The 16,109-nt window shown below is 34.6% G+C and overlaps 1 protein-coding gene across 3 annotated transcripts in view; it reads left to right on the top strand.

Moving 5' to 3' along the window:
- The window catches only part of BRINP3 (BMP/retinoic acid inducible neural specific 3), a 202,225-nt gene extending 188,655 nt beyond the window's left edge, over positions 1–13,570 (top strand). For 2 of the 3 annotated variants that reach the window (XM_010715542.3, XM_010715544.3), the window contains exon 8: positions 10,095–13,568. In XM_010715542.3, the coding sequence (XP_010713844.1) occupies positions 10,095–11,211 (1,117 nt within the window). In that variant the 3' untranslated portion in view covers positions 11,212–13,568. Of the gene's footprint in view, positions 1–10,094 lie in introns of all 3 variants that reach the window. The other variant, XM_019618427.1, reaches the window with a different exon arrangement.
- The last annotated feature ends 2,539 nt before the right edge of the window (positions 13,571–16,109 follow it).

Raw genomic sequence — 16,109 nt, 5'->3', positions numbered from 1 at the left:
TGAGGCCAGGCTCTTCTTGGTGGTGTGCAGTGATTGGACAAGGAGTAATGGCTTGTACATAAGAAGACCCATACTGACATGAGGAAGAAATTCTTTATGGTAAGGGTGATGGAACGCTGGAAAATGTTGCCTGGAGATGTTGTGGAGTCTTCTTCTACAGAGATATTCAAGAGCAGTCTGGACATCTACTTGTGTGACTTGTTGAAGGCTACCTGCTTTAGCTGTGGGACTGGGCTCGATGATCACTTGAGATCCTTTCCAACCCTGTGATTCTGTAATTCTGTGGTCTTTTTATTGTAATGTGGAATTTATAGCTACATCTTACACTGTCTTCCAACTGAGCATCAGGCCTTGGGATGCATGTTGATAGGAGAATCCAGTTGGTTTTAGCAGCTCCTACTTTCTCACTTCCATAAATTAAGTATTCAAATTAGGTTTATGTCAGCATATTAAAATAATCTGAGGAACCCCTGTCCTCAAAATTATATGGCAATTGTTTCATTGCTCTGTATAACTTCAGATCCAAAGATACCCCTAAATTAACTACTTTTCCTTTTTCAACTTACATTATTAGGGGTATATCTTTAATTTCAAAATCTCAGTTTTTCCTCCATTTTGTAAATCAATGGTTCTTCCATTTAGTTTATTCATTTCTGTATCTATCTTATAGGCAGCTCAATACAAAGCAAAGACCTGCCATTGCTTGAGCTGTGACAATGTGAAGCTGTAAGTAATGATGCAGAGCAACACTACTCATAGTGTTTTCAATATCTAAGCATTCATATATGCACAGGAATATTTCTTTTGTCGTCATCTCATTAGATCAGTCTAATGCTAGTGCATGAGCCTCTACAATGTGTACGTTTCTAGACATGGAAGTATCAGGTTATTATGTTCTTATTTCATTTTCTCTGTAAAAATAGTGGGGAGCCTATTAGCAGTTTGTCCAATTTTATACCTTCTGTGTTGTTCTTGACATGAGAAGATTGATTGTGTTACAATAAACTCAATAGTTTTTTTTTTTTTCTAGTGTTTTAAAGATGCCTATCAATCAGAAAAATCACTAAAACTTTCAGGTTAGCTTTTCTTTTTTAATTTACTTTAATATATGCATCTGGTAAAGCCTGTTAAAGCCCAAGGAATTAATGGATAATCTGTGGCCTAAGATGAATTTTATGACCACCTAACACTGCAAAAACAAGTACACATATATGTAGAGATGAGTGGCCCTAAGAAACAGGCGTGATTTTGTACTTCTGTATTATTATAATTTTTGTAACATCTTTCTTCTTCCTGCACATTAGAAATGCTATTTTTTTTTCTAGCACCTCTAATTCCTCTTTCATTCTGCTTTTTGACACAATCAATTCATTTGACTGGTATTTCCTTTCTCCCTATAGTACTATCAATCATTATTTATGGGCTATGGATCATCATGTAGTAAAAGCTTTCAAAGCTTGTCTCTGATTTGAAGCTTTTTTAATAAGTAGATGGAACTACACAGCAATTTAATTCTGATTCCACCTTATCTCAGTGGTCATTATGATTATAGCCATGACAAAAAACAATGGATATGTTATCTTAAAATGATTTGCATGTGACTATTATTTGCTTGGAAGTGCTTCAGATTAGAAATTTTTTGTTATGAGAGCAAAGGAAGTGCAACATTATTGTATTTAAATCTGCAAATTTTTGAGAATAAATACAAAACATGCTGGAAAGATCCTCTAAAAAATTAAGCACAATACATCTTTTATATCCAGGAAAAAATAAGCTCTAAATATTTTTAAAAAGTTAAATAACTTAATGTATGCATTAGAGATCAAACTCCAACTTCTAGTTGTGTTATCACAATCATCCTTTTACTTGAAGCAAAAGAAAAAGCATTCAAAAGTCACTGCTAAAAGCTTTGCTTTGTAGAAGGAGAGTTTCAGGAATTTTAAGGTGATTGTCAAATTGGATGTGGCTTTGTTTAATCAATAAAACAATGACAGGAATCTAATAAGATATTCATAAGATGTTAAGAGAGCTTAGCTAGCAGCTGCCTCTCCTCAGATGAAGGTCAATCAACTTAATCTAAATGATTAAAAGTATTTTTTCAATGTCAAAATATTTTATTGCATGGAATATCATGTAACTCACGGCAGTTTTGTTCTACAAGGTGCGAGAGGTCTATGAATTTTTCTATTGGAACTTATTTCCTCTACATCTTATATTACAGACTGTCTGGAATTCAGAGTTGACTTGCATTATTGCTTTTAAAATATATTTTATCAGTCACTGCGTCAGCAAAAGCTGCAGAATGGTGGCACAAGAGCTGGGGGATCTGTGAAGATTACTCTTAGATGTGATTAAGAATGGAGAAGATGGTATTTTACTTTAATAAATCAAAGTAGATTCAGTTGTTATTAATGCTAAATGCAGAATTATCCTCCTGGTACCTCAAATCTTTTCCCATAGTGTAGTTAATATACATCGGTCTCAAATGAAATTAAATTTTTTTAAAATTCCCACATCCTCTTTTTGGAAACAAGTTTAGCATATGGTAAAAAAAATTCTGTCAAATTTTCACATGTAATTAATAACCTTTCTGCACAGTACTGCTGAATTTTAGCAAAGGTTACTTTCTAATTAGAAGCTATTCTTTTCCTTATGCACATTCAGAAAAGTATCGTACTCCTTTTCCACCTCCCAGGGTGCTCCGAGATAAATATTCAGTATTTAAAAACCTTGTTTTCACCATCAGCTATGTAGTTAGAGTGGACCTTCAGAAGAGCTATAAAATGTCCAGCTCTGGTGGAGCCAGCTATGAAATTGTAAGGTGTGAACTCAGAACATCTGCATTGCTCCCATTTATGATCTTTTTGAGCCAGAGTTGCAGCTGTCACTGAGAGACTCACTGACACATCTGTAACATGAGCTGTAATCAAATAATTGCAGGCATGTTTATTGGAGCCGTACTTATAGTACTGCTTTTTGGTGAGGCTGAATAAGCTAAAAGCACTCGGTCTTCTAATCAGTCATTCGCTGTCCTTCTGACAACTGTCTGTAGTTTGACTCCCAGAAGAAAAGTACATTCACATAAAGGCCACTAACAAATCTGGCGACAATTAATGTTCCCGTTATGAACCTCAGCAAAGAAACTCAGTACTTTGATTCTTATTTGTCCTTCCCGAGAGGAGATTCCACAAGATCAAGAATAGGACATTTTAAAGAGGCTTGTAAGTGCTTTTGCTTTTGATGTTCCTGTCTTACAGATTTATACTGGACTCAATCTCCAGAGAAGGGGAAAATAGGTAATGGGTATTTTAATGCCTATACACTTCCTGTTAAATTGTCTTCACTTTTTTTTACATAGCATCTGCCTCACTGAGTACTCATCATCTGCTACTGAACCATCTGATGTACAACAGATGTTAAGCACTTAGTGAGGCAGAGAGGGAGGTAAAAGTGTCATATCATGATTAAGTACTTGCTATAGCTATTATATAAGATGACCATACTGCTTCGTTCTTATGTTAAATGTTATTTTGTGTTGAATAAGAGTTATCATAAGTTTTTTATGTTAACTTCCAATTGCTAATGTTCCAAAAATCTTTTTTTTTTTTTGAAAGGTAAAGCTATTGCATAGATGAAAAACATAGAAAATATTTTTTAGACTCATTAGAATTAAGAATGAGAGAGTACTTCATAAAGAGGCAATGGAGTGCAACTTCAGATAGAATTCCTTCATGTAGAAAAACAATTAAGATTTCTATTTCTTATCAGATAAGGATTCTCTAATAATCTGACTTAACATCAGTAGGATTATATTCTTTTTTTACTGTGGTTGTGTAAATGTGAGATTGTATGCCCTGTAAATATTTTAGCTCGAAGTATGGTAGTCAACTCTTTGCTGCATTCTGTGCAATGGGAAGTTTAGCCACAAAAGATTTGATCATGCAGCAACACCCTGATTTTCTTCTTTAATCAAAACGGTTAAATTTAAGAAGATGCACTTCTCCTCCAGTTGGCTGTGCCTGTCATTAAATCATAATTAAATAGAAATCTCCCTGCAAATTGTTAAAACTGTGTAAGACTTGTGAAATATTGTCACACAAGATGATATCTTTTTGTATTGATGGTCAAAATAATTAAATAGTATTAGACAGATATGTTGGTTTTTAGGTGATCAGAAACTCTTTGTAGTCAGGGATGAAACTGAAACACTAGAATAATTATAACTAAAAGATTTACAGTTGTTTGTAATTTTTACGGGTTATCTAGCTCAGTGCTATACTCTGCATAAGCAGAAGGTTGGTGGTCTATTTCCTATTAAGACAGTAATTAAGCTGGGAAGAAATCAGTAACATTTATGTTACTTAGAAATTTCAGCCTCAATTGAACTGCTCTTTTGTGACTTTGCATTGTATTCTGAAAGGGTTATTTCCACAACTCTGTATTAATCAAGAAAAAAAGTTACAGAGAAATTCTAAGAAACTTTAGGGAGCTCTAATTAATCATAATGATATGTGGTATCACATGACTGATTGTTTTCTTTAAATTAAATATTACTTTAATGCAACAATAGAATTATGATATCAAGTCTACTATTACTGAAATAGCTTTTGATAATAACTTATCATATTGTATGATCATGAAAGCATGGATATTTTGGGCATCAGATTTTGATTTAAAGCTTATTGAAATAGGAATACTTTTATTGATTCATTCTGTTTGAAACTGCAAAGTTCTACAGCTCAGTGTTTGAAAAACAAGCACATCAGGCCAGTAAATTTAATTTCTCAAATCAAATAATATTGTTTACTGTCTCACTAAAAGGATAATTGGTGAGCCCTTTCAATCCTCCCCCAGATACTCATTGTATTCATTTATTTATTAGTCTATGTACGCAAGTAGCAACTGCTAAGATAAGTAGCTTCTTAGCTTTCTAATTAGTCCTTCATTAACACACTGAGACTGTAACTGATTAAATAGAACAAATTAAAGGTAAAAGGACACTGGGACTGTATACAGAATTGGAGTAATGTACTAGGAACTTAATAAACATGAAGAGGAAAACTAAAAGTACACTAAATTTTGGGCAAAGCCTATTATACATTAGTCATATAAGTCATTAATACAGATCTGAGGAAGTTAAAGTCACAGACTCAGATTCTACCTTATGAAACTGAAGAGGATCTTTTCCTAGTGACTACTGTAGACCATAGATATCAATCCAACCTTGAAAAAATGGAAGAGTGGTAAGGTGCATTGAAGAGTTATGACAGATTCAATAAGCATATTTCTTACTTTCCGGTGACAGACTAAGCAGTGGATTTTGAATATGGCAAAAAATGAAAGGCATGAATTAGGTGCAATAAACTCAAATTTGCATAAAGTAGCTAAACAATCAAGCACTGAGTCATCTAATATAGAAAATTAAAGAATAATTAGACCTGATGTAGTAGAAAAGGGAAGTCTCATGAAATAATGATGTAGAAGATAGTGAGATTTTTTTCCCTGACGCTAGGTGCACCAAGATTCAAAAACTATTCCCACATGCTACTGTTGTCTGGAGGCCATGGTAAGTTTGAAGAGAAAAAAATAACAGAATTCCATTAAATTCCAAAAAGATATCTCATATGTTTTTATATATGTTCCTTCAGGATTTTCTTATTTTAACTATGTTTTCAAAACTATGTGTTGTAGTATAGATGTAATTATTGACCTATAGTCAATTACCTGTTGGAAGTTTTCAGTCAAACTTGTGGAGGATATTAAACACCTCAGTGTACCTCAAATTCTGGTGTTAGCATAGATTGGACTAGAAAAAGTGGCCAAATCTTTTAGTGGGACAGGAAGAATCAATGGCTTATACATCACTCAGGAAGTTTGTCTTTTTTTTAGGTATTAGAGACGCAGTTTGCTTCTATTGGCTATAGGCATTGAGGAAGGGCAGAACTGTAAATCATGAAGCTGTAGAAGGCATGACACTTAAAAGTTATAGAATGATTTAGGTTGTAAAGAATTTCAACTTCATCTATTCCAACCACCTACCCTGGGCAGAGACACCTCAGATTGCTCAAAGGCCTTGAACATTTCCAGGGATGGAACATCTACAACTTCTCTGGGCAACGTGTTTCAGTGCCTCGCCAACTTTCTAGGGGATACTTACTTCCTTATATCTAATAAAAATCTACCCTCTTTCAGTTTAAAGTTGTTTCTACTTATTCTGTTTTCTTCTTATTATTCTTCTCATTAAGGATGAGTGGCTCACATAAATTAGGTATTCCTGACATTTTGTTTATTTTCATTTAATTTTCTTAACTTGAGAAAAAGCAATACCTTTAGAAAGTGCAGTAGTATTTCTTAATTACAAATTAAAAACAAAACAGTACAAAACAAATAATGATCAAATAAATCAATTTCAAATTTTTTTAAGAAAAGAATTTCTGCTTATAAACTGATCAGAGAAAAATGGAATTAGAATTTCTTGAAATTTATCTGTTTTAACAAAATCAAAATAAAGTAAATGAAATAGAAGGTTGTTGTTTTGAATTTTAGTTAGGAAAAAAGGTATCTCCCTCTTAAAGTTCTTGTTTCTCTTGAGCAAAGATAGTTGTTTTAAAAACTACATTTTAAGCTATAAATTTGCAGCTAAAGGTTCATTCACCTGTGTAATTTTATGAAGACTTTTAAACTGCTCATTCTATCCCTTAGTAGAAAAAGGAGGATAGGCTCATTAAATATTAAAAGAACAAAAGTGTTCTTTTTTTTGGTCATAATAACAGAACATAATAACAATAATAACATTTTGCTAGTCATGATAGCAGAAGCAGTAGATTAGATCTTTAATAAGGAAAAAAGTTCTAAAACCTGTGTGCCTAGAGATAGGATTTATTAAAGTTCAATCAACATTTACCTGTATATTAATTTTGTTGATTTCAAAAAACTTATTCCAGCAACTTAAAATCATCCTCTTCCTACATTATAATCTTCCTCACTAGGTTTCCCTCCTTCCCTCTCCTCTGTGGACCAAGTCAATTTATTTCCTGCTCTCCCAGCTCTTCATCAGTCCCTCTCTTCATCAGTCTGCAATCATTCTGCGAACTCTGTTCCCAGACTGTCTGGCTTACTCTGTGTTCAGGGCACACTTGTCCATTCTACCCATTCTGAGGCATGTCCACAGGAGGAGTCATCCTCCTTTATTCTGTCCAAAATGGGGGCTGAAAAGCCAGGATAAGTTGGATACCTTCTCACAGACATATTTTTCCTGACCCAACTTCACTCCTTCTCTCCCAACTTATCTACTTCCTCCTGCCCCAGGCAGTACAGAAGGATGGGGAGCAGGTGGCTGCAATCTGTCCTTGCCTCTGTACCACTCTTTTTTCCTCACATAGGGCAGCCTCGGATCACCAAGGACCCTTCTCCACTGCTAGAACCTATCTAATGACAAATATATACCTCCACAAAGTACTATCCACAAATCTATCAGAAAATATCTAAATTAGACTCCAAAAATCATTAGCTACTGTGTAGATGAAAGATAAGTCTGCCTGGGCTCCAAGCCAGCAGGAATACAGAAATTTTTTGTCCATACTAACACAATGCAAAATCCAAGTTTCTCTGCTGAGAAACTGATGCAATCGCATGACTTTGTTCAGCTTTGCATCTCAGGCACAGTGAGCACTCATCTGTCTAGAATGCAAAACCTAAGGAGTATCCTTAGATTCTACAAACTACATAGCATGGCCAATGTTTTTTTGTAAGTGATCCACGCAGATTTAGTCTCTATGGTCAGTGCTTTGTCATACACAAAAAATCTTCAGATTGTTTTCATATATTTATCCTCTATTGCTCCGAATTCAGATTTATAACTGTACACTCAGAGCTGGTCTTTGTTAAGTATTTTTAAAATATATTTCTGGAAATGTACTATTGATATATAACATAACTTTTCAAAGACGTATCACTTTTGCTTTCAAGAGAAGTGAGAGAGGATGCTAAAATTCACTCTTACAAATCTGAGCAATATGAGCTGGTAGATATATGAGCACACTGCCTTGATACAGTAGTCATGTGGTATGAACTAGTCTTCAACCATGGACAATGTTAACATCCAGTTAGCAAGTTGAAAACCTGGAGATGAAAGAGCAAGTGACACATCTTTGAAATCTGTCCGGTTATCTGTCCAAATAACAAATGAAAATAAGGTAAAATCTTAAAGAAGTACTCTGAAGTAAATGGCATAACACAAAGATCTAAAGGAAAAGTTTTTTTGTTTGTTTTTTGTTTTCTTCAAAAAAGCATTTTTCTATATTCATCTTTTGGAATCTGAATAAGTATCAGTTATTACATAGGTACTTGAAGTTATAAGGTGTTGGCCCATATTTGAGCAGGAGTGTTTGATCAGATGTCCTCCAGTGATCCCTTCTAACCTCTGCCATTCTGTGATTCTGAGTTAGGATAAATCTACAAAAGGAAACCTTTAGAAGGATATTTTCAATTTTTCACACAGTAGTCTTCTCTGTTTTGATTGCTGTCATGCATTGTAGGCCTAACAATAATACGACAGACCATGGGAGACATAGGCTGGCTGCTATGTTCAACACATAAGACGAATTGAGGTCATAACATACCCAAAATGCACTTCCTTTGAGCTGCCAGAGCAAACTTGGTGGGCATAGATTACTGTCAAAATGAGCCAGACACAGTACCTGGGAACTTTGATTCTACTTTGGAAATCTATTCGTTTTAAATTCTACTCAGTTTTAAAGTAACATTTATGTTGTGACATTGCATTTCTTTGTAGGATGGATGTACTGTTTTTATTCAGGAAAGTAGTAAACTTTCCAAGCATTTTTTCTTCATTTTAACTTTCAACTAAGCACAGAGAAGCAAATTGTTCAGGCATTCAAATCATATATCTTATTGTACATACTTCCAAGAGTACTAATAGACAATATGTACAAAAGAAAAATAAAAGGGGTTGGGGATAGCATAGGAAAGAAGAACCCCTCCAAAGCCCCAAACCAGAAAACAGAGTCATCAGAGTCTAAAATGATTGCACTGGTTTTTATTTTTCCCTTTTTTTTTCTTCCCACGTGGCAACAGTAGAACAGACTTTTGTAGCAGCAAAAACAAGTTCTTTAAGCTCTGCTCTGCGAGAATTACTAAAAAGGAATGAAAAGTACAGACAAGAAAGGAGATAACACTTGTCTATGTCCATGTAACTGTGTTTCTTACATTGCCTTTCTGCTAGCAATTGTACCTCATCAGACTAAATTACTGGTTTCACTATATTCTCACAGTGTCTGTTGTTTCTTGTGAAACTAAAATAAGTTGACAAGAAAACATTAAAACAATCATTTAATTTCATCTCAGAAGATGAAAAGTAAACACAGCATGGTCACCACCAGCTTCCCAAAGGGATGTGGGAACCGTGCCCAAGGCAGTGGTAGGAACTACGTGATCTTCAAGATTCCTTCTAACCCAAGCCTTTATGTGATTCTATGATCATGTTATTGTATCCGAATTAATTTGAAGAATTAAGACTGAATCAGTTTTAGTGAGGCCCTACTTGCCATTACAGGTAAGCATTTTGGTCGCTCCATTCCTCACTAGCTATAAATCAAAGCAGTTACAACTAGAAACAAGAAGGCTTTCAGGCTTACAAAAATCTTCCTAACTAAAGAGCTTGATGATACAAAGCAAATAGTATGAGGAAAAGAAATCTCAACTGTATAGCATTTCAAGATGTTAATCTGAAATCAGAGAATCTGATTTCTGAATCAGTACACATCTATCAGAGAAAAAATGACTCTGACAGGCTTTCTTGACAGAGATGCAGAGAAAATACGTGATCCAAATGTTCCTATTGTGCAAGTTTATAAGGAAAGTTCTTTTTTGTGGTTTTGCATTGCTAAAAGGCAATTTATATGTGTATTTATTTGACAGCAAATGCTGTCATTTGACTTTAGTTATGTTCATAATGCCTTAATCTGTTACTAAAAACACTTTCATCTTTCTCTTTCTGATAAAAAAATTGCAAGGTAGTATTTATTGTTTTCAGGTCTGTCTTTGTGCTAAAATACAGTATTTTAAAATTGCAGATCCTCCAACTATTGGCTCAACCGCATTCAATCCTTTCTCTACTGCAATGAAAATGGCCTTCTGGGAAGCTTTTCTGAAGAAACCCACACGTGCACCTGCCCTAATGACCAAGTTGCCTGCCATGGGTTCCTTCCCTGCACAGTTGGAGATGGCTCTGCTTGTCTGAGCTGCGCTCCTGACAATCGTACCCGCTGTGGGAGCTGTAATGCTGGATACATGCTAAGCCAGGGGATTTGCAAGCCTGAAGTGGCAGAATCAACAGAGCACTACATTGGGTTTGAGACTGACCTCCAGGACCTGGAAATGAAGTATTTACTGCAGAAGACAGATCGGAGAATTGAGGTGCATGCAATTTTCATCAGCAATGACATGCGCCTCAACAACTGGTTTGATCCTTCTTGGCGCAAGCGAATGCTCCTTACTCTTAAGAGTAACAAGTACAAGTCTAGCCTGGTCCATATGATACTAGGCCTCTCTCTTCAAATCTGCCTAACTAAAAACAGCACCTTAGAGCCTGTTCTTGCTGTTTATGTCAACCCTTTTGGGGGCAGCCACTCTGAGAGCTGGTTTATGCCTGTGAATGAAAATAATTTCCCAGACTGGGAGCGGACTAAGTTGGACTTACCCCTTCAGTGTTATAATTGGACACTGACTCTGGGCAACAAGTGGAAGACATTTTTTGAAACAGTACACATCTATTTGAGGAGTCGAATAAAGTCAAATGGTCCAAATGGCAATGAAAGCATCTACTATGAACCCCTGGAATTTATTGATCCCTCAAGAAATCTGGGCTACATGAAAATCAATAACATACAAGTGTTTGGCTACAGCATGCACTTTGACCCAGAAGCAATTCGAGACTTGATTTTGCAGCTGGACTACCCCTATACTCAGGGATCACAGGACTCTGCGCTTTTGCAGCTGTTAGAGATACGCGATCGTGTAAATAAACTCTCTCCACCTGGTCAACGTCGTCTAGACCTCTTCTCTTGCTTGCTCCGTCATAGACTCAAACTGTCTACCAGTGAAGTGGTGAGAATTCAATCTGCTTTGCAGGCATTTAATGCCAAATTGCCAAACACAGTGGATTATGACACAACCAAATTATGTAGTTAACCATAAATGTGAAGCACAACACAAAACCTTGAAGGAGTTTTTACAGTGCTTTTGTGGAACAGTTTATGTTTGGAAGAGTAAATTTAAATTGTCTTTTCAATATCTGTCTTATATCAGTCAATACTGTTGGATGGCAATTTACACACATGAACTTGCTGACAATGAATATATTATACCTGCAGTTTTGGTTTATGAATGAAATAAATACTGACACCAGTCTAGAAGACATTCTACTTTTTACAATAAATTTCATTTGTAATTTTATATGTTCCGTGGCAATGCTTTTGTGCATTACATCCTCTAGAGGGAACATAGAAGGATACCAATAAAATTTTGTAGCTGAACAGTTATTAAAAAGAAATGCTGTGGGATTCTTTCTTCTTACACAAAAGCAGTAATCTTGATATACTTTTCTGTGTGTTGAACACACGTTGCAGGTAAATAAAATACAGTGACTGGTGGTTTTAACAGAAAACACAGAAAAGTCTAAACCGTGGAAAATTTTCTTCTTAGGGATTAGATCTAAATGTTTATTCTGAGCAGAAGTGACAACAGTAGCGATGCTTTACTTGCTACAGCTCTGAGACTTGAAAAGGCATTTCCTTTTCAAGCTGCTTGACATGTCATACAGACTCCCAGAGTTGTAATATTGAGTGTTGTAAGATGGACAGTGTGAGGTGCACAGTAATGAAAGGTTGCATTCTCTCAACAGCAGACAGGTGAAAAGCTATCTATGCTACTGATCTTATTCACCTTACAAAAGAGAAAACCATCTTCACAAAAGTTTTCAGAAGTATCCATAATCCTTTACTGTGCCTGAATATTTTGTGTATTTATAGAAAGAATAAATATTAAAGCACATGCATACTATTGTCCAAGGACGCACTCTGAAATGTTCACCTTGAAATACCTATTTTCAACTAGCTACCTAAGCATCATCCATGCTGTCAAGATTCAAATTCAGTATAAGATATTCTCTAAAAATAAAACAGTTTAATCTATTAATTATTAATGAGATGAAATAAATGTGCCTACCTGTTGATCAGAATTAGGTTCTTTGATAGTTTATACATTCTGGTATAAAACTTATATCTGGAATGGCAGAATGTGGCACTTCCAAGAAAGTTCTGCTACATTATGCCAGAGGAGAATAATGCAAATGTCTTTGCTGTCTGTAGTCTGTTAGTAAGTAGAGAATAAAGTGAGGGAAATTTATACAAATTCTTTTGGTGGCACTGTATTACGTGAAATCTGAATTTGTGCCCATGATGTAAAGGTCAACTTGTTTTTGTTTGATTGTTTTTGTTTTGATTTTGTTTTCAATGGGAAAGAATTTGCATATAAAACTAGTGCATTATGTGCAAGCACAGAAAGATTTTAAAAAAATTAATTCACTCAGAACTGAAGTTTTAGAATTTAATCATAAAATTAAACTTCATTTAATTTCAATTAAAATAAATTGAGTTAGTTCCTTTACAATTTAATTCTTAGTCACAGCCCAATCTGAAGTTAAGCTTTGTTTCTATGTAGCCTACAGTAGCGTAAGAAATGCTATGTTTTGTCATTATTAGTGAGGAAAATAAAGCAGAAGCTCAGAAACACTTAAAAAATTCTATAGCCATGAAGGACCTTCTTTTCTTTAGTGACTCCTCTCCTGCCCGATTTCACCATATATTTGTAGGGATTACTCTTTCACCAACACATATTCAGATAATTTCTCTTACTTACTGCACTAGGAAACTCAGAAGGACTAAAGTTAGCATATTTTTCCATAAATCAGCTTCTAGATGAATTCCTATTTGTTTCCAATCACAGCTTTCTTTTACTGATAAATAATGTATCGCAGACTCTTTGTCGGTGTCAAAATTCTGGCTTGCTATTGCATTGATATGATGAACCAGGCCAAACAGTGACATATGACCTTCTTGGTTATGATTCCTACTTCTGTTCTTACCATCAGATCTCTCCTTTGCTATATATTTGGCAACTATAATAAAACATAGAAATAGACAATTTGGTTTTACTAATTGTTGCATCTTGCAGTTTTCATAAATGATAGACAATGGTGTAACAAGTTGAATAAAAAGCAAGAAGTCCTATTATGCTCACAGAAAGTAAAAGTTAGAATATAAATATGAGGCAGTGGTAAATAAAGCACTCAGACTTATTATTCCTTCACTAAGAAAAAATATTGCTATGTTGTGTTAAACCACCTGAGATATTTTCCCCCTCTTACTAATTCCTTTCTAAAATACTTCCTCAATGACTATCTATTCTTTCTGTTTTTAAATATCTTTCTTTCTTTGAGATGGAAAGTACTTGAGACCTAAATATGTGCACAGAAAGAAGAATACGCCCAAACAGTCTCCAGACAGGCATCATTTAATTATTATACAATCCATCTGGATGTATAATAATCATGTAATTAAATTAAAATATTACATAAAAATACAATAATTGAATAATAATCCAAAAGGGCATTTACCTGGGGGGGGGGGGGGGAAGTACTTATTGTATTTCTTGTGCCAAATTAAAAGTATGAAACAAATTTTTTAGCCTACTACTGATCAACTAATTGGAACCAGGGGGTTCTGGGAATACTGAAGACGTTCAGTTTATCAAAACTAGACTCCATAAACATTGAAACAAACAACTACAACAACAACAAACAAAACAAAAAACAAACAAAAAAACACATAAAAAACCCAAACCTGTAAGTGAATAGGGAAAAGAAATGCAGTATTTATCAGATTTTCAAACTACAAGCGAGTGCCAACAGTATTTCCTTTTTCATACTTTTCTAATTGAATTATTTCTGTGTTTCTGAAAATAATTTCTTTGTGTGTAAAAAGGAACAAAAAATTCTGAGCAAAACAGTGAAGAACTTAGCAAGAAAAATTTTACACTAAGGTATGAACATATTTGTGGAAAAGGAACACATACATACAGTCATTTACATCAGACACTGTATATGATTATTCCCTGCTTACTATATTCTACAGTTCAGATCCTGACTCTGCTTCTTTGCACTCTGTTTCCCTTTGCATTCACCACTGCTGTTATTACCTACTGTTATAAACTGAAATAAAGACAGGCAAATGATAGAATATATGCAATGACATAATGGCAGCTTGTAAAAGCACTCAGAAATATCTTCAGTGGCTGTAGGTATAATAACCAGATAGATATTAATAGAGATTATTAGCTTATATAAAATAGTAAAATTTTATTAAAATATATATTTTATTAGATTATATAAAATATTAATTATTAGCTTGCTGAGTTTATTAGCATTAAACTAGATTTGATAGGGGAAGGGGATGTACTGCTGAACTGTTATTTCCTTTGCTACAAGACAATTCTATCTTTACAAATATTTGGAGAAAGAGCCTTTATTTCTCAAAATATTCATTAAATGACTGCATTTATTGTGAAATTGCCTACACAGTAAATGCTTCATCTGAGAAGAGGCAAAAGCTGGGTTTTTCCCAAGCTGAGTAGGCTGCTTGTGCAGGAGAGAATACATAGATATGAAGGAGGGTACTCTGAGCATCAAAAGGTTATTTCCTTGAAAACTCAGTGCATAGTTTAAGTACAAATCAAAAAATAATAGAATACAAAGTAAGAAAAGCGATAAACACCTATCTCGCTATACTAGAGCGTTACATCTAAACTTTGAGTCCTGCATGATCATAGAGGTATGACAGAAGCAATTAATGTGATATGATAATGGATTCATATTTTACAATCCACTAGCTATTGTTTCTTTGACAGATAAATGGCGGAATCTGAAGAGCCGTTTGTTTTGGCACAGTCACCTTTATGAATGGGAGATGCTCTAGATGGTGCATCACAGTTATTTGTTTATATTTGAACCTGTAAAGCTAAGAAGTGGATCAAGCCGCTAAGTGCTTTAAAGCGCTGAGTTGCCAACACAAAACAAGAAATGGAAATTCTGAGTTAAAAGTTTAACTGGACTAGAGACTAGAGACCTCAAAACTCTAGCCAGTCAGACTGTACTCTAGTCAATCAGACTTTAGTTAAAAACTCAGGAAATTATGAAGCATTTATTTTCATGTTCAATTTTTCAGCTTTTATAGTTTAAGAAGGCAAAATAAAAAAAACTATTAAATTAGAGTGAAAGTACCAGTGCTATTTTCAATAAATCCTTGTGTAAATGCAATCCATCAATCACAGCTGTTTTTCCTTCATCAGAAAAAGCTAACAGAAATGAAATTCTTGTCAAATTCTCTGATTAGCTTGAACTGGAGTGGTTCTATCACCTCAGTTTCATCCCAGACTTATCTTAAAATTATTATGTGATTATTTATTAAAATAGCTGGATTTTACACACATGTACACATGAACACACAGATGTCCATTGAACTTGCCCAGTTACTTTTTCTTCAAGAGGCAATCTGTAATCTCTTGGACAAAATTAGTAAAAGCTATTACATGAAGAGCTGAGATACACTATTTGGTAAGCCCACTATGAGCAAGGGCATTTGACTTTAATTCATTTCTAAGTACTCTTGGAACAAGCAATTCATGAGAGGTGGAAGTGGCTTTGTAAGCAAGCTTTTTGTCATTCTGATACAAGATAATGCATGTTTCAGATCTCTGAAATCACCCATACATAAATAGAGGCATTAATCTAGTAAAACTTTAAGCATATATGTATTTATTTATTTATTTTAATAGAAGCATCGGCTTCTTCTACTTACAACATAGTTCTGAAGAGAACTTCAGGCATCTCAACAGCCTACACCTACCTATAGTTTTACTCAGAGATCCTATGCTTGTAGCTTCAATTACACGTACTATTCCAGTCACACATGAAAATGAGAGGAAGTTCTAAGGCTGTTATTCATGTCAACTTTGTTATGCCATAGGGGGGA

This window comes from Meleagris gallopavo, chromosome 10 (genome assembly GCF_000146605.3).
Source record: "Meleagris gallopavo isolate NT-WF06-2002-E0010 breed Aviagen turkey brand Nicholas breeding stock chromosome 10, Turkey_5.1, whole genome shotgun sequence".
Classification (NCBI taxonomy): Eukaryota; Metazoa; Chordata; class Aves; order Galliformes; family Phasianidae; genus Meleagris; species Meleagris gallopavo.
Note: the sequence above shows the minus strand (reverse complement) of the source record. Positions and strands in the feature narration are given on the sequence as shown.